General features: G+C 44.4%; 1 protein-coding gene across 7 annotated transcripts; it reads right to left on the reverse strand.

Moving 5' to 3' along the window:
• On the reverse strand, positions 1 to 23,903 carry shc3 (SHC (Src homology 2 domain containing) transforming protein 3). 7 transcript variants are annotated; one of them, XM_060038181.1, is made up of 16 exons: positions 23,605 to 23,903; positions 22,267 to 22,341; positions 21,919 to 22,010; positions 19,962 to 20,071; positions 16,844 to 19,783; positions 13,313 to 13,383; positions 12,387 to 12,450; positions 10,777 to 10,896; positions 10,221 to 10,275; positions 10,060 to 10,122; positions 9,283 to 9,412; positions 7,178 to 7,331; positions 6,546 to 6,639; positions 6,248 to 6,424; positions 4,341 to 4,684; positions 1 to 3,514 (listed from the first exon to the last, which is right to left on the reverse strand). In XM_060038181.1, the coding sequence occupies exons 5-16, from the start codon at positions 17,582 to 17,584 to the stop codon at positions 3,389 to 3,391; spliced, it is 2,139 nt and encodes a 712-aa protein (XP_059894164.1). In that variant the 5' UTR covers positions 17,585 to 19,783; positions 19,962 to 20,071; positions 21,919 to 22,010; positions 22,267 to 22,341; positions 23,605 to 23,903; the 3' UTR covers positions 1 to 3,388. The 7 variants fall into 7 exon arrangements, with proteins under 7 accessions (XP_059894164.1, XP_059894169.1, XP_059894167.1 ...); XM_060038186.1 differs by lacking the exon at positions 21,919 to 22,010 and having other exon boundaries at positions 16,844 to 17,924; XM_060038184.1 differs by lacking the exon at positions 21,919 to 22,010 and having other exon boundaries at positions 16,844 to 18,103.
• Positions 23,904 to 24,619: the final 716 nt, after the last annotated feature.

The raw sequence follows: 24,619 nt of genomic DNA on the forward strand, positions 1-24,619 counted from the left end.
TTGCACATTCACGATTTTATTGCCAACAGTCATACATAATAATGATTAACCCATAAAACCAAAAGATTAAATTTGTAAACATCATTTGGACATATTCCGTTGTTTTTGTTATTTTAATATTTTTTATTTTCATTTTCTTCAGCTTTTCCCCAAAATAAGTGTACTTTGTGTAAATCCCTCTGACAAAGGTTGATATCTAGAATTTGGGAAATTATACATTTATTATATATAATAGAGAAATAAATAGAACTAGAGATAGAGACAGAGAGAGAGGGAGAGATAGAGAGAGATAAAATTGAGGTCTCAAGCAGCAACACGCAGCAGGGCAAAACAAAGCCTCTCGTGAACAGGCATGCCCCATTGAGGATCAGCTATTGCACTTTAAAGAGAGAGAGAAAGAGAGAGAGAGAGAGAGAGAGAGAGAGAGAGAGAGAGAGAGATGAATAAATAAATAAATTAAAACACCTGGTACAAATAAAAGGCACATTTTCATCAACTGAAATCTGGAGAAGAAAATAACAAATGTCTTACAGTTTAAATATCTTGTTTGGTTGTGTACGGCGTGTGCCCCCCTCCCCCCACACATACTTCTGATCTTCATAAATATTCAAGTTATTCAAGTAGAGAGTTGGTCCTGCAAGATACTTCATTCCTATTTCAAACCTTGCATATATATATATATATATATATATATATATATATATATATATATATATATATATATATATATATATATATATATATATATATATATGTGTATAAATGCTATGTTCTTCATAAAAATAGGCATCAATCTAAATAGACCGAAGTGTGTTGGCATCAGGCCATGGCTCTGGTCAGGGGTCTGATTGACAGCTGTCACCAAGGAGTTAGTTGAGCTTGTGTTCTCGTTTTCTAGAAAATATATTCTATTGATCGTAACTGTGGTTACAGTGGTTTCTAGTCAACAAAACATAAGAGGAGCAGCCCAGTGTAGGGCTCTGTCACAAACACAAATTACCTTCCTCTAAGGAATATTGAAGGAACTTTCCTCTCATTTTCTGTGAATACATTTTAACCCAACGATCGTTGAAGGAATTTTCCTCTGAAGGATTTATTCTCTAAGGAGGATCCCAAAGGAACTCTCCTCTAAAGACCCTCAAAGGAACTTTACTCTAAGGAACTTTGAAGCAACCTTCCTCTAAGTATCCTTGAAGGAACTTTCCTCTAAGGAGCTCTGAAGTAACCATCCTCTAAAGATCCTCAAAGGAACTTAACTCTAAGAAACTCTGAAGTACTCTTTCTTTAAGTATCCTTAAAGGAACTTTCCTCTGAGGATCTCTAAGTAACCTTCCACAAGGGTCATTGAAGGAACTTTCCTCTAAGGAACTCTGAAGTAACTGTCCTCTGAGGGTCATTGAAGGAACTTTCTTGCAAGGATCCTTGAAGGAATTTTCCTCTGAATAAACTTTGCTCTAAGGAACATTGAAGGAACTTTCCTCTAAAGGAACCTTTTAGGAACATTCCCCTCTCAGGAGGAAACTTTAGCCAGGTGTAAGGTGTTAAGATTGTGTGGAAATAGTTCCTATAAGTCATCTCAAAATAGTGTAATCCCTCTGAAGATGTGTCATTTAGTTTTTTTGGGTGATGCACGTACTTTATCTTGCAGCAAAATACAGGTACATTAAAGAACATTGCATCCGTCTTGTCAAACGTATTGAACACACACACCGATTTTGGTTCAATTTTACTTGTCCAGTGCATATTAAACTCAATACCTAATTCGTATAAAGCATGAGAAAAATAAAACTGTCCTCAAAATTGGTTGAATGAATGGTTGAAGGAAAATGAATTGTTGAATAATACATTGCAAGCTCATTCCAAAGGGCACCCCATGTTTAGTCAAACTACAGTTAGTTTCCTAATGTGCACGATGCGTTTCAATCAACACATTGTTGGCCAAGATTGAGGTCGTTCCAAAGATGGAAGTCAAATATAACCAGAAACAATACTGCTTACATTTTTGACTTTTTAAACGTACGAAGAAAGGGGGTTAAAGCAAGATAATAAACATTACCAATTTGGGGATGCCAATAGAAGATGTTCACACACTAAATCAAATAAAAAAACAATAACAAAATAACCATTTCTAATCCATATTTCTTTTTACAACTTTAAGTGAAAGTGATCTAATATTCAACATTCTTAATTGAGGGCGCACAAAGTGAAATAATCAACAAGATTTGTCTGAATCAGTCTCTTTAGTATATATTGTAAATCACTGCTGAACACATTGGTGTGAGTCGTCACGGTGCGACTCACACAGATGATCTAAGGTTTCAGATTGTGCTATTCCTTTGTGACCATTCATCAAATCATAAACTCTTCTTTTAAAACGTCACGATAAAGCCAGAAACGCTAATTAGGGATGCGTGAAAACACCCATTTGCATGACTCAAGCCCCGAGAAAAAAAACGAATTATTTACTACACACCTATTGAAAACAATCCAGATAAAAACCAATCGTGAAAGAATTATCCTTTGAAAGCATAGATATTTTACAGTGTGAGCATACGCAGGCACCTCTTCTGGAGAAAAAGGGCATCAAGGTTTATGAACAATGTCCACGTGAACACATTTTTCAAGTCATGCGACCGTAGTGACACAAGAGAGTACTTCATTTAAAAAACAGAAAAAACGTCATTAATCTTTAAAGCCATTGACAGCACTATGAAGGATGTTGGTGTACCATCCCCAACACTTTGTGACTAATACTGCAAAGCAACATTCTCGACTACTCCCCGATAAAACCAAAAAAAACGATTGGATATAGTGACTGATTCATTGAGCTGTTTGCACTATTGCTGGGCTTAAAGGAGATTTTTTTGTCCTAAAATAGTTTTGATACAAACAGTATGTTTTTCAAACAATTTCAGTATATTTTTTTCAAACTCTTAGCCAACAGTACCTGTAAAAACGTGGTTGTGCTTGACAGAAAAAAAAAGAAATTGGGTTTGTTTTTTTTATTCTAAAATACTCTTCCCCCACCTCTTTGAGGTTTGAATTGCGTTTCACCAAAACTACAAGAACAGTTGCTTGAGTTTTTTTCTTTACATTTCAAAACGCCAAATCAACATATTATGTCCAAATGCACCTATATATCTTTTCAAAAATATAGCATTTCAGTCTTCACAACAAAATAATAACAGTTCTATAAATCATTTTTATCTTAAACAATCCTGCTTCGTCCAAAGCCTCCATTGAAGAACTGCGGGCTGTTTTTGCATCCCCTCCCCAAAACCCATTGAGCCATCAAACAAAATATCACATCTTCTCTGTTCAATGTAATCTTCAAGTTTCAAGTTGACGGTTTCTATTGTTCGTAGACTCCGGGTCTGTTATAGAGTCACTATTTCCTCCCGACCGGCTGTTTGAGACACAGTTCACTTCCGGCCGATACGATTGGCAGACTGTTATCGCGATGGTGTCCAATCAGGTGGTTGATGCTGTCAAATATGTGGTCTTTTGTCCTTACCTTTTTTCCAAAACAAGAAAAGATGGCAATTATTAGACACAGTACAAAACAAATGTACTAAACTGCTTGATAGTGCTGAAGTGGCTCCTATTCTACCAAAAATATTATTCCCCTTAAAAGGGGAATAATGTGTATCGATTCACAATGCACAACACAGAGATGGTCTGGGAACCTCCTGCGCTAAACGAATCCCCCTTCCGGTCTTCAAACATACGTTCGAAATATAAAGTACACAAACAAGGCATATAGGCATGTAAAAAACTACTTTATTTTGGCCACTCCCACAATTTGAAAACCACTGGGTTAGATGAAAGAATCAAACCCAACTTTATTTGTAGAATACTTTTGGTTCAAAATAGCAATGGGAAGTGCTTGACAAGTTAACAACACAACAGTAAATGAGTTAAAAATAACTATCACAGAAGGTACAATCTGAGTACTACGGAGCAATACAAAGTGATCAAAGGTGAACCGTCACCCGGCTATTTTAAACCATAAGCGCTCGCTGCTTCGTACGCAGGGTCTGACAGACTGTGACATCAATTATTTTTTCCGTGGAGTCAGGCCATTCACAGACACACGCTTAATGTCACGAAGTGCGTTTGAATCAGTAATAGTTCATAAAGCATTAGAAAGTAGCCACGTGTGACGCTTCCCCTTTACCGAGGGCAACGACGCAACACAAGCCACAAACAAACAGCGTCCTAATCCCAGAGTCACCGAGGCACATTCAAGAGGTGAGGATGGAACACGAAAAAGAAAACGGGCGCCCGCCTGACGCTGACTCACGGACGGGGGTCTCGGAACAGACGGCGGACGCTCTTACCGTCCCCTCGGGGTCCACCAGCAGCAGGTGCTTGGCCAGCCCGTGGTGCATGCCCGTCAGCACGTAGGAACCCGGGTTGGTGGTGCTCTTGCGCACCAGGAAGTCCCCGTCGTCCCGCAGCAGCTTCTCGGCGTCCCGCCGGCTCATCTGGCCGTGGTACCAGGCCTGGCCCCCCAGCTCCTCCTGGCCCCGGGGGGCCACGGCGCGCGCCAGCAGGGGGCTGCAGTTGTCCACCGAGGAGGCCTTGTGGAGCGCGGCGGCGGAGCAGCAGGCCGGGGGCAGCGGCTGGCCCGCCCCGGGGTGGCAGGGCGGCGGCTGGGAGTGGATGGCGTCCTCGAAGGGCTCTGGTACGGAACAGGGATAGGGTCGGAAGGAACGTCGGTATGTTGTTTACGTCTTTAATAGATGAAGCTCTGTTTTCCTCGGGTTGTGTGATCTGGCCACCCCGTGTGTTAACGGGTGTTACCTAGTCCCCAATGTTCACCTTCTCCCTGGGGGGAACCGGTCCCCAGACCCCCTTGTCTATAACCGAAACCCCCTGGATGTCAACATATCCCTCACATGATGTATCCTTGCATTTTGAATTCTCATCTGTCCTACAAGCAATATCTCATAAAGAAATTGCCACAACACAAGGTGTTTTACGTATGCCCAACGTCCAATTTTGGACTCTTTGGATAAGTTCTAGGATTGAAGCACTTGATTGAAGAGGATAAGACTGTGACACATTGCTAAAAGGTTTTAGTTGTTCTGTTATTTTCCTTTGAGACTGTTAAACCTTTAAATAGTTTGAGTTCTAAAGCCTCTTCCCAACAGCTGTCACAAATGGCCAAATCAAAACTACAGTAGATATTTATATATAGCTATTTGTGTATCCAAAGTAACTTAAAACAAGACAAAATGTATCAATGTCAAACAAAAATAGGAATGTATCAAATATGCTCGTAAGTCATTTTTGGCAAGACCAGGTCAAAGTCTTTGGTCACAAGTCCAAGTCAGGTGTCAAGTCTATGGTCTTATGTCAAACAAGTCCTAACCATTCACATGACCTAACCAGGACGTACTCATGTCAATCAGGTCCTAACCAAGCCCCCACGAACAGTGCATACTGCCACAATCCACCAGTGCTCAGCGGCCAAGCCTGGTATGCAGCTGTTTGAGCGGGCTGTGGACGGGTCCCTCAATTCATGGAGTCCCAGAAGTAGATATCTCCGTTCACTCCAATACAAGTGGGGAACAGGAATGTGTCTCCGCAAAGATAATATGGATATCAATCAAAGGCTCATTGTTTCGGCCCTGCATAATAATTGTCAAACTAATTGTTGTCCAGATAGCAGGAGGAGTGTAATTTAAAGATCACATACAGAAAATCATCGGGGGTTTATTAACTTATACTTCCATGGTCGGTAAACAATGCGACTGCGCTCGCTCAGACCTCTCGCTTATGATGCTACAATGCTAACAATGCTAGTTAACGAGAATATTTCTGCATCCGGCACGTCATGCACTAGGGCGTGACGTGCCGGATGCAGAAATGATGCAGAAGCAAATCTCTCCTTGATGTTGCCCTGTGCCATTGAGCAGTTTTCATAGGACCCTGACGTACTCCAGTCAAACCGGTCCTAACCAGTCCCCTGACCCAGACGTACTCCAGTCAAACCGGTCCTAACCAGTCACCGGACACAGACGTACTCCTGTCAAACCGGTCCTAACCAGTCCCCTGACCCAGACGTACTCCTGTCAAACCAGTCCTAACCAGTCACCGGACACAGACGTACTCCTGTCAAACCAGTCCTAACCAGTCACCGGACACAGACGTACTCCTGTCAAACCGGTCCTAACCAGTCACCGGACACAGACGTACTCCTGTCAAACAGGTCCTAACCAGTCCCCTGACCCAGGCGTACTCATGTCAAAGAGGTCCTTCTGCGGGCTGATCTTGGGGTCCGAGGCGTGGTCCGCCTCCGCCTGCAGCACGGCCAGCACCTGGGCGTCGATCTGCTGGGTGTTGACGTACGTGGGCATCTCCCCCGCCTTGGACGCCTGGCCCTTAGCCTCCGGGAGGCTGTATGTGTCCGTCGACCCTAGACACACACGCCGCGGGACCAGATGTTAAAACCCTAGTTTTCCTGCTCAGACGGGGGTAGCTTATTGGCCTCTGTGAGCAGGTTCTACGCTCCAGGATCTCAGTAGACGTGGTCCTACCTTGAGTGACGAGCGAGGGGGTCTTCTCCTCGCCCCAGCTCTCTCCACAGTGGCGTCCCTGGTAGTACGCGGGGTCCACGGAGCCGGAGCCCGTCTGCTGGCCACAATGACATCATGGTTTAGAGCCCTGTTTCTCAGGGGTTCTCGGAACAGATGAAATGATTAACATTTTGTGTTGTTTTATATCGGTAAGTAATGACGAATGTTATTGAAATCAGCCCACGGTTGTGTGCAGCGAGCCAACCGCCAAAGACATCTCGGTACAAAAGTGTTGACTTCACAATTTCACAGTAAGAGAAAACTTTCAGACGAGAGAAGATATCTTTAAAGGGGGTACATTCGCAAAATATGGTCTGAGAACCACTGATGTAGTGCTTCCCAGCCAAATATATCTAAGTCTACCTGCCACTCATCCTTGAGCTAAGATAACTAATTCCTACCTGCTCATGAATGGCACATTACCAAACTAAAGGTCCATCCCTTCGTATAACAGAGCTTTATAGTCTCAATATTGGCTTTGATCAATCAATCAAATCCACGACGACAACGCAAAGATGGAAACTGAATATTGAGTGATTCTAATGCATCCCCGAAACAAAGCATTGACATCAGAACCAGGGGTGCAATCTGACCTGGCCTCCGTCAGACGCCCCGCCCTGGCCGGCCAGTCTGGAGTCGATGAAGCCCCCGGGTGGGGGCATCTTCCCGGGGATGTTGTTGTAGTACGGGTGCTCCGCCGGCTCCTCCTCCTCCTCCGTCCACGGGAACTCTTCCATGTTCAGCACCCTGAGGAGTCACACAGTCGCCTGTCGTTAACCTCCACGTCGCTGCTCGTGAGCGCTACGACACCGAGGGCCCTGTTTCCACGGTCGGAAGCGCAAGTGAGCAGCCCAAAACGAGGTAGCTTTGTGGGCGGGGCTCTGCCGCTGTTGCTATCATACCGGCGGATAAATGACTCTTGCGCCCGACGCAAATCTGAAAAGGGTTGCCCTGAAGTAGCCTAATTACCCGTAGGTGTGGTTTGGGCCTAACGTGCAATAAACCAATGAGAGTGCCATCTCCCATCCCCTTTAAGAGCCATGAGCGCATTTGAACCTGACGAGTTGATATTTTGGTGCGTTTACAGTCTCCGATGAGACAGATGCATGACCACATTAATTGCAAACTCAAATAGCTCAGTTTATGGCCAAATAATATGCCCTAATATACACATGGAATAGCGTTTTCTTCTACAACTTCCGAAATAATGAGTCGTCATGTACATTTCGGTAAGGAAAACTTAACACACATATGATTGCAACTGTGGTTTTATTTAATGATATAAGGCAATACATTAACAAACATAGTTTCTTACCAGTATTGTATACATTATCGTTATCGACTTGTGTTCCTAATATGCATATGTCCCCCCGTTAGTGTACATTGCCATGGACTGTATTATGCGTTACGTGTTTAGCTTGCGTGTGTTTAAACAGATGGATGCACACACGCGCGCCTGCATTCATTCATTCTTTTTAACACTCACTCGCGGTAAAACTATGTTTTCTCGCAAAAAAATACTCATCAATCCTAAAAGTTATGGGCTTGTACACGATGTCTGTGTCAAGAAAATATGTGTTTGCTGTACGGTGTTTGCAGATGCATTGATTTAAATACAACTTATTACCGCTGTTCTTTCCCAAATAATTATCATTTACCCTAAAACGAGATTTTGTTTTGGAAGGCTGGGATATAGCCTACTTTGCTAGAGTTTATTATTATTATTATTTGCTCGAGTTTGTTAATATTATTTTAACACACGGCATAGCCTACTACAGTGTTCATTCATGCAGCCCCTATGGAAAGAATGTTGCGGTTCCGACCTGCCATGGTACGTCAAAATAGCATCACCAACTGCGCGATCCGCTAGTGCACTTAGACCAGATATTTGTCGGTCAGTTGCGCAACTGGTTTATCGATCTGTAAGATAGCACCATGTATCATTTGCGCCGGAACACGCCTCTGCTTTTCGCCAACACGCCTCTCAGGGCGCAAGATTAGAGGCGCAGGATTGCTGCAGGGGGAAATCGGCTTCGCGCCGGGTGCAAACTAGCAAAGATACATGCGTCGGTGTGTAGTCTGGCCGATGTAGAGATACATTTTTGCGGTTTTGCAATAACATAGTAGTACGAGTAGGTCACAACAATCAGCCTGAGATATCTGCCCTTTCTTCAAGGATTAAAAAAATGACGTTGATCGCAACATACAGATCGAACTTTCCTGAGAAGTCAGACAGCATTTCTTTAGAAGAGGGTGACTCACCGTTCACAGGAAGGACAGTGTCTTGGTGACGTGCATACTTTTTTTTGTGTTACTGCCTGCCCCTTTCTCACGATACAGTATATGCACATACTGTCAATGCTCACATCTCCTTACAATAACTGCATTAGCAACACATCAAATCAAATCACATCCATCAATTGTGTGTTAACAAATAATGGTGTAATCACTCACAACAACCGTATATGTTATCCGTACAGTAGCAGTGAGTAGCCCATGCACAGCAGAAATAGACAGAGATTCTCATTTTAGAGCATTTAGCTCCATTCACCCCTGCACTACCTCTACGGTCTAGCACTCTGCCCCCGGTGCCCAAGCAAGGTACTGCAGTCTCTTTCCTGTCACCACAGGCTCACGTGGTTTCCAGGCCTATTCTTCAACCCTATTTTTGTGCTAACTAGGTCATATGTCTGCTCACCTGTCGTGCGTTAAAGAGGGCTTGCTGGAGGGACACTGAAGGTACTGCTGGAAGCGAAGGTCGAAGGCCTGTCCGATGCTGCTGATCACGTCCTGGGCCAGACTGTCGGAGCACTCCAGGATGTGACACGCTGCCCAGGGGAGGAAACACGACACCATGAAGCCTCTGACTCGCCACTGTAAAACACCTGGTCAGCAAACTGTGTCGCCGGATTCAGGTCACTAGGTAAATGATGCAACACCTAGTTAGTATTGTGTCACTAGGTCAGTGTATACAGGTCACTAGGTTATTGATACAACAGCTCGTTTGTATTATGTCACTGTATACAGGTCACTAGGTTATTGATGCACACCTAGTTAGTATTGTGTCACTAGGTCAGTGTATACAGGTCACTAGGTTATTGATACCTAGTTAGTATATTATGTCCCTATGTCACTGGATACAGGTCCCTAACTTAATGATATACAAATAATTACAAAGTAAAGTTGTAGTATAGTAGTATAATTATAAAAAAACATTTTATTTTAAAAGCTTTTATGAGTTTGTTTTAAAATAGAGTAGATAGCAAGTAAGTTAAATTAATAAAAACAAATGTATACACACACTCATATACAAATACATACAAATCAAATGATCTGAGTGTGTGGTATGGAAGAAAGAGGAGGCCCAAGGGGAGAAGAGTTATGAGGTGGCCTGGGAGCACTGGTCAGCTGTGTGTTTCCATTTGAACAGTTTATTTAACCCCTAGCTGGTACACTGGGAGGCACGGTCCACTACCTCTTCGATTCACCGGGTCCTTGGCGACGTAGGCAACGTAATCTGTCGTGTCCTGAAGCGAGGCCAAGAAAGCAAAAACGATTGTTAGGAAACAGATATTTTAAACAGCTCGATGGAAACATATGACCTTACACTCAGTGAAAAAGCGTAAACATCACTTACTGGGTCCCCGCCCGATGCAAAGGAGATGGACTGCATATGGTGGTTGGCGATGATCTGTAAAGGGCACAACACGACGTCTTAATGTGCGCCAGTGGCCGTTTATTTAAGGAATGGTTTTTTTTCCACGGTTATACCGGTTATAAACAATGATCAAAAATAACATGATTATTTTATATTATTGTTTTTTACTCTACTTAATCAGCGTACATTAAAACAGTCTTCTGTGGTGCTTGAGATTTGTAGTGTGTTCTATTGCAAACGTTGTCGTTCATTTTGGATTTGTAGCGCATTGATCGGGAACTGTGTGTGCTGTCATCGATGATGGACACAAAGTTAGAATTTCAATTCAGTTATTCAAGCAAGGTCAAAATAAACACTAACCCTCTAACCCTAACAATGATCATAATGGAAAGTAAGAGTCATTTATCAACCAGGTACTTTTTAATTTTAACTTGAGTAGATTTCTAGAGCGGTTATTTTCATTTTTACTGGAGTCATCTTTTAGGGGAGAAGTTTTACTTGTACTCCCTTTCAAGCACGAGTCCCCTGACTGACCTGCTTGGAGTCGGGGGTCATCAGGTTCAGGCTGCTGGTGGAGATGTTGAGGTTGATGGACATGCCGGCAAACTGGAGGTTGCTCTTCCCCAGGATGTTGGACAGGGCTTTGGAAGGAGGCTGCAGGGCACAGGCAGAAACAGAGGTAAACGTTACATTTTGTTCTATTGTCTATTTTCAAGTGATGTTCAGCATCCACACCACGGCCCGCCACTTGGTCTATCAAAAGGATCTCAGGAGGCCCGGTTTAGGAAAAATGCTCAAAATATATGTGAAAGACAGTTTTTATTAGGTCTCGCTGTTGTTCTTAACTATTTTTAATCCCATTTGTTCTTGACAGATAAAATCCTGAGATCTTTCATGAAGAAATCTAATTTAAATGAAAAGCATTATAGTGTACGACAGACATAAACGTTCTTACGCTGTCCGTCAATACAAGGGCATTCATTCATGCTTCCAATATTTCCCTGCCCTCAAACATACACTTGGTTCTTTTTGCTTGATGTACTTTGTATCGGCCACACCCATTACATACAGGTAGGGTATCATTTGGATCTGAGGATATTAGTCATGCAGTTACAATCACATCCCATTTCATCTCACAGATCATTTATCTGTGAGGAGCCGGTCAGCACTGACTATGTGACGCATGCGATCTCTCCTGCATTTAAACCGGGAACGGCTAGCACAGAAATGCTTAGTTTCACACCGTACATTAATGTGTGTTTTCATCACACACACAAACACATCCTAAACATAGAGACAGACATGCACACACACACACCCTTAACATGGGCACACACATAATCAACAGAGACACACACTCAAACGCACAATAACACACACCCACACACACACACACACACACACGCACAATCACACAAACATGCACTTGAGGACACACTAACACACACACAGGCGCACATGCACACAGCCTTGCTGATATTCTGCACTACATGAGTCACTGAGTGCTGCACGAAGTGTGCAATGCATCGTGGGCTAAAGCTATGCCCACGCACACTGAGGCCAATACCTCTCTTGCTCGCTCTCTCTCTCCCTCCCCATCTCTCTCTCCCTCACTCTCTCTCTGCCATTCTCTCTCCCTCCCCCATCATTTTCTCCCCCTCGCTCTCTCTCTGCCTCTCTCTCCCCCCCTCTCACTCTCTCCCTCCCCATCTCTCTCTCTCTTGGTCACTCTCTCTCTCCCTCCCCCATTTCTCCCTCCCCATCTCTCTCTCTCTCTCTGCCCCTCTCTCTCCTCCCCCTCTCTCTCTTCCTCGCTCTATCTGCCTGTCTCCCCTGTCTCCTTCCTTCTTTGAATCTCATTTCTAATAAATAGAGAGATAGACCAATCCGCACATAAGTAGACGCGTGTATACGAATGCAGCCAGTCACGCACACTCACACACACACACGCACACACACAACCACACACACAATCACACGCTCAAAACATTGAGTGTGTCTCAATTAAGAGCATTGCTGACCAAGATCCACACATCACCATGCCTTCCTATCTCCCCTTCCCCAGCCTTCTCTCCCTCTCTCACCCACTCTTTCTCTCTCCCTACCTTCTCCCCTCCCCCACTGCCTCCCTCACTCCCCCGTACCTTTCTCTTCCGCGGGGCTCCTTTTGTCCCTGGAACCGCCTCGCATACCAGGCTGATGGCCTCCCTGCAGACAGGAAGGAAGGAAGAGCAGGAGGAAGGGCCAGAGAGAGAGAGAGAGAGAGAGAGAGAGAGAGAGAGAGAGAGAGAGAGAGAGAGACATAACCACACCTAGGGGTTATGTGAGTCTAATAGTTGTTCTTATTATTTTGTTATACACTGAGCCAATAACCGACCGGGCCAGACGCATTACAGTACCTCATTGACAAAACTACAGAAAAGTTGACAGCAGCGAATAGTATCAACTGGATGAGAAGTAGTAGCTCTTTTCGTTCGTTCTCTATTCTTTAGTTGGCTCATGGGTTGAGTCCCTCATGCTAGCACTGTGTAGCCCTGAGGTTAATATCAGGATGGCTCCAGTAATCCAGCACAATATGTCGCCGCTCGCTAGTCCTGACACTAGACACTAGACTTGCTCCGGGAAGTCATGCAGAAACATTGATGTGACAGAAACGATTTGCTGTTTGCTTTGGCCTCTCTGTGCAGAAGCGGTCGATTACCTAAAGAATATTTCTTCTCACAGAAGACATGTATGTCGACAAGAGCATACTACCGCATGCAGTGTTGATTCATAAGAACCGTATTGATCACGATCCATTTTTTAAAACTAGTTTATTCATCTCAACCCAATCCACCCCTTGCTTCTGTGATATACAAGATTGGTTGCGAACATATTAGGGTGACTGCATGTCCTTTTGCATCTAAAATAATTGTATATGGCATGAAATTAGTTTGAATTTTGAATCTTCCTAAATCATTATCATCATGATAATATCATGTGTTGTTCTAACTACACTAAAACCTGTGGTCGGTCTCTGAACGTAAATGACTGAGCAGACCTCAGAGGCCGCTGAAGGAGTGAGTCCTACCGTGTTATTTGTGATCTGGTTGTGAAATCCAGGGACCTCATTGACCGTAGCACTTCTATGCAACCAAGGTACTGAAAAAGAAACATGAAAAAATATAAAACACAGAGTAAAATTTATGTCCGCTGAGAGATTGGCATCTTCTTATCGTAAAGCATTTCCTAAACAGGTTGTGATGGTAAACGGAAAACCACAGTGTGCTATGTTCAACGAAAGAGAAACTGGCCTGAATAATCTTTTTTCAGCATAGTCTTATCATAATAATGTATGATCAAGTCTTTGACATTCAATGGCCAAATGCAAGCAAAGTGTATGATCAGAGATGTGCTTCTCTACCGTCATCTCTTTTGTGTCCTCACTCAGTAAGCCAATGGCAGAACAAACATATTGTCCATATAAGGCCCGAGTGTGTTTTGGTTTGGTGGCTGCATCTGGAGTAGGGGGGGGTAGTGAAAACCGATCAGGGACAATGGCTGTGTTAGATGTTGGGAGCAGACGTATTCACCGACAGGTTCGCTCGTAGTTCACCCTTTTTACAGAAAGTCTCTTGGCGTGTGTGTGTGTGCGCGCGTGCGTGCGTGTGTGTGTTTGAAACATGATCACCAAACAAACATGAAAATAAACAGAAAACAATGGTTGGCACATGGAAAAATTAATTCCGCCTATCAAAATATGTCATGGTTTCATATTGAATAGAAATCTGTTGAGGGTTCACCATGACATGGGACAGAATCTAGTGAAATTCATCTTCATTTTTAGAAACATTTTGTGACCACAACATGGCTTCAAACGTGTGATCATCCTCATAACTGGGGTGGGCTCTATATGCTGCTTTAATGGGGATTCCAATCACCCCGTCATCCTAAATCTCCATATGTTCTCCTCAATCGCCATCTCAACAATGCGCAGAAGTAAGGCAGAGAAGTGGCCTAAAGCATCCTCCGAAGCAGATTTGGACTGAGGATACAACAGTGTAAAAGAACTTTGGAGATCTACGTAATCAGCCGTACAGTCACAAATAAAGCAAGTGCAATGGTTGTGATTCAACAAGAACATTCACACTCAATGTCCCCTTTAATGACGCTGTAGTAGCATTCAACGCCATACTGCTTCTTTCCCCCTGCTCAACCACAGGCCGATACTGTGTCTCCTCTAGCTTATAGCGAACATTGAACAGGGCGGTAGATGTAGGGACGTTGTTGTAAAACAGGGGCCCTTTGACTCCACAGTCCACCATGGATTAACTAGCTAGCACACTGTTAGCCTAAGGAAAGCTGGATGTCACAAAGCCACTATCACAGACTAGCATGAGTCTCACTTATTAACAACCAAAGGCCACATCCTCTGCCGCCATCTCTACTCAAGTGCAGATGTAAGTCAACTCTCAGATGAGTGAAATGTGATAACAGGGATTTCTTTTGCAGCACATACCAATGTAAAAATGTTAACCAATGTTCATGAATGAAAACAAGGTGTGGTTGTTATGTTCTATCAGATACAGACAATGTTATTCTGTCACTCTATCACAACGTTACACTTCTTCCAGCGTGTGTGAAGAATAGTGCAAACGTCAACATGAGCTCATGGCGAGAATGGGGAGTTTATACATGACACTACTTATGAATGAATGGCTTCAGTTTTTACAACACCGAACCGTCCAGCACACAGCACAACAATGTGTCTCACACTTCATCCTCCACCATCACATCTCCTGGTTGAAAAAGACGTCAGAAAACACATATGTCCACATGATCACCACCCCTGACAGTGTCAATTTATCTCAAAAGGAAAGGAAATAATTAATAAATAAAACCAATCAACCAACCTAACATGTAAAAGCCTTGTGCATCCAAAAGACCTTGCCACACACGAACACCCTAGCAACCACCAAGGACAAAATAAAGCTGGAAGTGTAAATAGTGCCAGCGTTAATCAGTGTCCCTTCAGAGTAATGGTGCGTGATGTGTAAGCGTGAGCACATGACACTAATTAAAAGTGCTCCGAGCTGAACAGCACATGGAACTCTGTGTGTGTGTGTGTGTGTGTGTGTGTGTGTGTGTCTGTGGTTGGTGGGTTCCAGACCACCACCAGCCAATCACAGGCCTCTGTCGCTCTCACTAAGTGTGGCCGCTGTTCCACAGCATCGACTGGACAAATAAACATGCTCTCGCCCCACAAATGCCGTTAATGGACTGTCATGCTGGGTCTGGATACTGTCGGCTTTGTGCTCAGGCCAGAATAAGAGTGACAAGGAAATAATGGCGATAGCACTGCCTGACACTCTCTCCTTCTCTCTCCTCTCATTCTCTCTCTCTCTCTCTCCCCCCCTCTCTCTCTCATTCTCTCTCTCTCTCTCTCTCTCTCTCTCTCTCTCTCTCTCTCTCTCTCTCTCTCTCTCTCTCTCTCTCTCTCTCTCTCTCTCTCTCTCTCTCTCTCTCTCTCTCTCTCTCTCTCTCTCTCTCTCATGAATAACAACCTCAATCAACTGCCTTTCTGAGTGACTTACACCGTTACTCATTCAATGGACTCATTATTATGTTTCTTCTCAGAACCTTCACACATTTCTTGTTGCTTTCACTGACAACAAGTCCCTTTCAGCCAAATTCATTCACACCAAAACGCGGAAGGTCCTTGGTGTAAGATCCTCTTCTGCTTCATCCTCCTCCTCCTCCTCATCCTCCCTGCTCATGGCTACTGTGACTCATTGCCAGTGTGACATTCTCAGCAGCACCAGCAGTTGTGTGCCAACTTGCTCGCCTTCCATCGCTCTCTCTCTCTCTCTCTCTCTCTCTCTCTCCCTCTCTCCATGGGTAAGTGCTATACAGCGATTGAGAGAAACAACATGCATGTCTTTATGTGTCGGCTCGTATCTGTATCAGAGAGCCAGTGCCGACGGGGGGGAGAGCTGGGCGAAGGGGAATCAACACCGTACAGGAAAATGACATTGCTATGGTTACAAAAACACGAAGCCATGCCATTTCTGACATGAAACAGGTCGATGCGCCGCCGAGGCAAGAACAACACACAGGAGAAGCAAAAGAATAAAAATGCTCGTAACATTCTGCCGTTATCACACGCTGATTTAATTATAATGTACATGATGAATTCCAGGGATTTCAACATCAGTTGACTTGATGAGAGACTGCTGTTGTTGTTGTTGTTGTTGTTGTTTTTCCCAGCTCTGCCATCAATGGCTTCTCCTATTTTTGTCCACTGGTGACCTTCTCTGTTTCCTGAATTATTCAATATTTTTTCCTCTAGTCCCTGTTCTTTCTTCTCAGCCGAGCCCTAGCATGGCTGCCACCTACACCCACACAAGGGCGCCGATGTAGAGAGCTATTGACAATAGGTTCTTTCTTTTTTCATACCCCCCCCCCCCCACACCTCCTTGAAGCCATAGCTCAGATCAAGTAGCAGCACGGTAAGATCACTTGTAGGGATGTCATTAATAAATACAAGGCTAGATCAAGACGGAGAGCGAGGACGAAATAGAGAGAGCGAGACAGAGAAAAAAGAGACAGAGAGGTGACTTACGTTGACGATATATGTAACTCCAGGCCCAGAGATCTTCTCACTGGAGTGAAGCCACCCTCTGGGGGGTTTACTGACCAGCCCGGCGGCGGTGGTGGTGACGGTGGTGGCGGCGGCGCCCGTACCTCCAGCGCCACCTCGACCCGGGGTCCTGTCCTCCGCGCCGGGCTGGGCCTCGTCCGGCCTGCCCCTCTTGTGCATGCACCCGGGGGCGGGCTCCAGCTGGGAGCAGCTGCCGGTGCAGGCGGAGCTGCCGGTGGCGGGGCCGCTTGCCGGGGAGCCGTGGCTGCACATGGAGCCGGCCGCACAGGGGGCTGCCACGTGTGCTGCCGACCCACCGGGGCTTGACCCCCCGCCGCCGCCGCCGCCGCCGCCACAACCACCGCCGCCTCCTCCGACCTGCAACTTGGACACGGCCAGGTCCTTGACGGCCGAGGGCAGGCCCTTGATGCCGAGCAGGCTGCCCGAGTTGCTGAACTTGAGGTGCGACACCTTATTGATGAGGGTGCAGAGGGTGGTGCCCCCATCGCCGTCCAGGTGGTGGTCCGAGCCCTGGCTGCCGACGGCGGATGGCGAGGCGGCGGCGGACGGGTGGACCTCGGCGGGGGCGGTGTAGGGCGTCACGGCGGAGGCTGGCGAGGGGGCTGCCGACACCTTGGGGTTCATGGACAGGCCGTGGAGGAGGTCATCGACGGACGTTACGGACTCATTCCTGAAGCGGTTGTATTTGGTACGGTGAAGCATGCCCTCTTCTCTCGCTCTCCCCTCCGCTCCCGCGCTCTCTTTTGCTCTTTGTGCTCGTTCGCTCTCCTCCGGCGGACCGACGCGCAACCTGCCCCCTCTCGTCCGTCCCCCCCCCTCTCTCTCTCTCTCTCTCTCCCTCTCTCTCTCACGAGCGTATTGACAGGGTGGTCTGAGCGGCGGTACTTCTTGCCCACTTCTGTAGCATAGCAGCGGTGGCACCGGGCTGCCAATGCCTCGCAGCAATCACACGGGCCACCTGACCGTAATGTCCCCCTCCTGTGTTGACGCGATACAGCGGCCGCCTGCGCTGCTCAGCCTCAGAATCCTCGCCACCCACAGGCTGCAGTCCGGTCCGGAATCCGTCAGTCACATCAGCCAAGAAAAATAACTCAATAAACGCAAAAAACAAAAACAGAGAATCGGGAAGAGGTAGGGGGGCGGGGGGGGGGGGGGGGGAGGGGAAAGGCTCAAACGCAAGACCCTAGCAGTAAAAAATCTAAGCGCAACATGGACAGTTGGCTTGTTTTTGTTCCGTGGCGACGATACAAATGTTATTGATCCGTGGACAGAAGAGACCAGAGAGGGGAGGAGAGAGGAAAAAGGGCTGCGTGTTAGTGATGTTGATGGATTCGGCCGGCGAAGGTTTGCTGCTGCCGGGGAAAGAGAAAACGGTATCTGCTGCCTGCCTGCCTGCTCCGAGCTAAAGCATGACTCACTGATCTGAGAAAAACCTGCTCAACAAAAGGCTTGCTGAACACTGCAATTCACTTCCTGTTAGAGGGCGAGAGAGAGAGAGAGACAGAGGGAGAGAGAGACAGAAAGAGAGAGAGAGAGAAAAATCCTCCCACATACAGCACACTAGAACCAATCAATTCTCAAATTTGCCAGTCTGATATTTCTCATCCATTGTAGAAACGCTTTTGTGTTTCATAATGTTGAATTTTATCGCAACATTTGAGATTAATATGCTACGCTGTTATCAAGTCAATCGATTTCACAAATAAACCTGGCAGTTTCTTTGAAATCCAATCCAGGGTAAACGCTTTTTTTTATGAATGAATTGCAGTTTTCATTAACTAACTATAATGACTGAACACCTGAATAAGCCTGGTGAAATGATTTAGTGCAACTAGCCCCTTTTGGCATCGCAGCTAAAATAAATATGACTTCAAAACGACCGCAAACAGACTTTTCTGAATTTGTAATAAAATGCTTCTATTTAAATACCTCGTACATACGCCACCATGGAAGATAATAAGGGAAGATATCTAGAAAAGAAAAAAATAGGAAACATACGAAACAAAACCATAGCAACAGACCAAAGCCAATAACACCACTAACCATGGAAAACCATGGAAAGGAAAGAAATGACTCCTGGCCTTCGATCTTCGTATTTTAATCCATAAATTGGTGGACCTCTAAAATATCCGCCATTCTATTCATCTGTGGATCTTGAAAACGATCATAACAACCACAAATCATCATCTAAACACCATGGTCTGTCCTCTTCTGTTTACATAAGCATGTTCTCAGTCCTTTGTCAACATTCTGCAACAAAGGATTATAAAAACGCCAAACCGCGAGCGCCGACAGACCAATATAGTTTCCGATAAACGTCTCCGAAATAACACCCGAAAGAACCATGCGATAGACTGATGATCCACTAGGTCCTGGTATTAAACCCCTTAGCCTCTCCGTGCAACCAGACCTCCTCGAGCGCCGACACAATACCCACGATACGTTTCCCGGGCGCACATATGTCAATGAAACCAGCCGGCAGAGAACCAGAAGCAAGGGGAGTCTCGTTCACGCCGTCAGCGGCCAAGCCTCGTCTTCATCCCCCCGACTCCTTATGGCGGAAAAGCAGAGATAGAGAGCGCGGGTCCAGACCCCATTCATGTAGAAATGTCCCCGGGAGCATCTAGCGGAGGAGAACGACTATCCATTCATAAGCAGCTCCCTCGCTCCTTCTGCTGCAGATTTCGCACTGCAGTCCCTCCCAACATCTCTCTCTCTCTCTCTCTCTCTCTCTCTCTCTCTCTCTCTCTCTCTCTCTCTCTCTCTCTCTCTCTCTCTCTCTCTCTCTCTCTCTCTCTCTCTCTCTCTCTCTCTCTCTCTCTCTCTCTCTCTCTCTCTCGCTCTCTCTCGCTCTCTCTGCTTCCTAGCAAATATAGAAGAAAGCACGTATTGCTTCTCCCTCTGAAAAAACAATGAGAGATAAAAAGGAGGAGGAGGTGGAGATGTGCCAGCAGGATTTCAAAAGGTGCAGTGAGCAAAAAATCGAAAGGAGAAAAGATGGAGAGGGAAAAAGGCAGAGGAGGATATAAGGTGTGCACAATTTAATATTTTATGTGAATGACATCGCAGGCAGGCATACCAATGTTTCTGTGAATGGAAGCTGGGCCTTTCTGCCTCTGCAAGGCAATCCCTGGGGATGGCATGGCGTTGTCCAATCAGGAGCCGGTAGGATGACTCATTCAGGGAAGGCTTGCAGAATTGTGGAACGAACCATTTGGAAGGAGGCAGTGTGTTTGATGGGAGATGTTGACCAGGGTAAAGGAGATACAAACGACATTAGAAATATGACATACATGGTGTTTATGGTATTATAATGTGAGAGCTAGAGGATGGAGAAGGTGAAAGATGTCTATGGTAGAAAGAAAAATAGGATACTAATGTTGCCCACCCCTCCTTTGTCTTGATAACTGTTTCTATTAAGGGTTATTTTTCAACATTCATATAAACGTTGGTACATTCATGCATTGCGGTAGCGTTTTACGCATCATTATAAAAACACGACATTAACATAAAAACTCGGCCCATGCGTTTCCTTCTGTCAACAATATGTTATGTTGATTATATTTCTAAACATAATAAACACAAAACGATTTTCTGAAATCAATGGATGGTTTAACATGTATTACTGGGGAATAATCAAAATAAGCTCCTATATTCTACTTGTATCCGTAGCTTTTATAATCCAACAGTATATACAAAGTATGCTGGTATTATTAATAAGAACTAGATGCAGTCATGCTTATCTACATTATAATATTACAGTTGAAAGACCTCAAAAGATAGGATTATTGGATATAAATAGACCCAATACTATGCAATACTTGTCCTACCATGTCCGTGTATTCCTAATGCTGTTGATGTTATTATTGTTATTATTATTTAATAACAGGCTGTGTCCAACAGTTTTACCAACTTTTTGTCTGTTAACTTTTGGAGGCATTGCAGAGCGGAAGGGAGACAGGTAGGGAGGGGGAGAGAAGGAGGGAGAAGGAGGGAGGGGGAGAGAGAGAGAGAGAGAGAGAGAGAGAGAGAGAGAGAGAGAGAGAGAGAGAGAGAGAGAGAGAGAGAAAGGAAGGGAGGGGGAGGAAGAGAGAGGGAGGGAGGGGAGAGAGAGAGAGAGGAAGGAAGGAAGGGAGGGGTAGAAAGAGGGAGGGAGGGGAGAGAGAGAGAGAGAGGAAGGGAGGTGGAGAGAGAGAGAGGGAGGGAGGGTGAGAGAGTGAGAGTGAGAGTGAGAGTGAGAGAGAGAGAGAAAGGGAGGGGGAGAGATGGAGAGGAAGGAAGGGAGCGAGCGAGAGAGCATCCTCAGGCAGTGATGCTTCAGAGACCACTTCACTTGACTACTGTTGCCAGGTTACTAAAAACATTTGAAAAGCAAGAGTTATTTTCAAAGTAGAAACTAGCCAAATAATGAGACATAACGAATGCTATAGCATAGACTGACACCAACACTTGGCAAATTATGTTTTGAGCTAGGTCATACGTTTAGATTCTGAACTACATAAGCTTGTATACTTATGGTGTGTTTTATTATACACCATGAATGAAGTATTAAAGTAATTGTAGTTCCAATTATTTTGCACATTATTAGAATGTACCGTACCATATAAAGAACCAATTTTAAACAGTAATACAAGTGGACAAATATAGAAATAATAATAGTAGTAATTAGTTCTGCTGTTTTTTCCCTGAGGTGTACTACCTGAATGAATACAAAACACATTGTACATACTATGTTTAGGCAGATATTTTTTAGGAAATATGCCCAATTGATATATCCAGCATAGTCCTTGTTGTGGACTTTTTTTGACTCAAAGATGTAAAACCCGCTGTCTCAAACACAAAACAATGTCAATGGGGCAAAATGCAGGTAGGTAAAGTTGTTTCTATGCTAAGCCTAGTGTCCCTTAGCAACTATGACTCAGGGGGATTTACGTTTATCAGCGAACCAAACCAGGGATTGTAAAATGTTTTCAGGTACATGGTTTCCGGAGTGTCCACTCAGGAGATGCATGACGGACTGATCAACTCCAGCTTACCATATAGGTAGACCACCAGTGAACTCCTTCCAGCCTTTGGGAGCACTCCCACATTGGGACTGGTGTGTGTCAACTGATTTTGTTATCATCACCTGTGATTATATTAAAGGTGCAGTGTATATATAGGGAGGGTCCTCTTTATGGAGCCCACCAGGTTGCAAAGACGTTTCTTCAGTAGCCCAGAAAAAAGCGTAACAGATCTAGAGAGATAACTGTAGCAATAAACCCTACCACAAGGAGGAACAATCAACAATCATAAACACTATACTACTTGTAAACTATAACCTATAGTTTTGCAGAATAAATAACTATTTACATTTGATAAATGTATATCCAGGGAGGTCATACTTGATATTGGATGCTGGCGATAATGACATCATTTAGAAGTACCCACTGGCACCTTGCAGGCCACTGTAGCTTCTCCTATGTCGTCGGAAAGGAAGAGGTCAGAGGTGGTTTTCAATGGGTTGCAATCTGCAACCTCACCACTAGATGCCACTAACTCCTAATCACTACACCTTTAACCCGTTTGCAATTATTCTGGTGCACCTGAATGGAGCTTAATGAAATGAATGGATAATTATAGCACTATTGACCAGCTCCGTGGGGGTAGGCTGGTTCGGTGCATAGATTTACACGGAAAATACACGGTATAGAATTAAATAAAACTGGCGTGCGAATTAATTAATGTAATGCGAACCGACCCGCACCCTCCTGTGGAAATGGCGCAAATTCAGTGTACTTTGCAATTTCATAAGACATGATGAATTTTCTGTTTTATAACTGATTGTCTTATTTTGTTTACAAGATACGGATGGAGTCTGAAGGTGACGTGGGGTACTTATTGTTTACTGTTTACATCTTAGATAACACAATTCAGGCTGTTGCAGCTAGTTCAGGGGAGAGACTGTATGACACTAGGTGGTACAACCTGAGACAATAAAAAAGAATTGCCTTCTGCATTTTTGTTTTTCTTTTCCCTTCATTGTACCGAACTCGTACCGAACCGTGATGTCTGAACCGAGGTATGAACCGAACCGTGACTTCAGTTTACCGTTACATCCCTAACAGGTACTAGACTACACTTAAACTAGTAAAGATAAGTCAATAGCCTGTGCCCCTGTGCATAAGTAACAAAAAGGCAACAATACTAAAGATTAAATTCCATTAATCTCGTGTGGATTATATTCAAGGCTATCCGAAACATATACAAGATTGGCAGTGAAATGGCCAATAGAGGGCAGTGTTGATCGTCTGTGGAGCTTCATTTACTAATCACAAACAGGCTGGTGTGGATATTACTATGTTATACATCATGGATGGACGCTTTAATTAGGTGGAAAGCACCACCTAAGGTGCATGGCATCTGTTGTTATTGCAGCTTTTCAGCCATTCACACCCATACCTTTTATTATTCTATGGTTTCCATATCATATTATAGATATATAGAACCTTCAGAAGATGTACATATATAATTATTGGTAACGGCTATATCTCTGCAATTGATTGGTCAAAGTAAAAAAAAAGATCCTTCAGAAGATGCCCCCTTGAAACACAAAGGTCACATAAAGGACTCAGACAAACACGTTTGTGAAGTTTAGCGTCAATAAAAGGAAATTGCTCAGAAACGCCATTATCACTTAAACCATAACTGGGATTCACGCTGAATCATCTGTGGACCCTTACCTCATGGCCCCGGAGTGACCGATCCTAGGTCACTAACCCACGGTGTGAAAGTCGTTGTCATGTCGTCGTCTTTACCTCAGGACATAGCCGACCCGTGGCCATCTGTTCAAATATTAAGGTAAACTTTTGCCGCACGTGCAGATGCGAGGCTTATCGGCCTTTTGTTAGTCCAAACATTACTGCAATAAAATGAAATGAAATTCGCCGTGTTCCACTTACAACATTCCTTTTACTTCTACGGATTGTAGCGGTTAATATATCACACAGGAAACTAATAGCTGATTGGAGGCCGAACTTTTTTTTGAAAGAAAGCGCTTCAGCGACCTAGTTTTAGAGTTTGGCTAAACTGCGTCCCCTAGCGCCCATTGTTCATTAAATTATTATTATATAAACAATATATATCCATATTGATTTAATAAACAATGAGAGCCAGAGGGCGCAGTTGGTCTACATTATTGTATACCGCACATTAACTTTCTCAACAAAAAAGACATTAAAAGAAATACAGTCTAGCCTGTAAATTCAACTTGGCTGTCCTGAAGACAACCTATAGCTGCAGCCCGAGCATCTTAACCATGGACCTATTAAAGAAGATCTTAACCGATTCATGTTAATAATGGTGAAGGAAAAATTGGTCTACACAAATGCAATTTGCCTTCAGTCTCGATTCGCCACAGAAATTAAAACTGTAATACCACATTAAAAACAAACCGGTTTTCTTTCATACAAGACTCTAAAGTCTAAACTATAGGATTGATGTGCATTAGTTTGGTCTGGGATGTATCTTATGACTAGCTTGTGTGTGGCTTCCTGTGCGTGCGTGTGTACGTGCAGTTACAGCCATAGGATTTCTATACAAACATAGACTAAAGACAGAAACTAAGGTGTATGACCTTTAAACAGCATGCTGGAGGCGTTGGTCTACTGTAGAACAAGACCATAGTCCATTTAGCAGCAGCAATGCACAAACACATGGTGAGACCGTTGCCAATGCTACATAGAGGTCGGTCCCATA

The sequence above is a fragment of the Gadus macrocephalus genome, chromosome 19, assembly GCF_031168955.1.
Source record: "Gadus macrocephalus chromosome 19, ASM3116895v1".
Taxonomy (NCBI): Eukaryota; Metazoa; Chordata; class Actinopteri; order Gadiformes; family Gadidae; genus Gadus; species Gadus macrocephalus.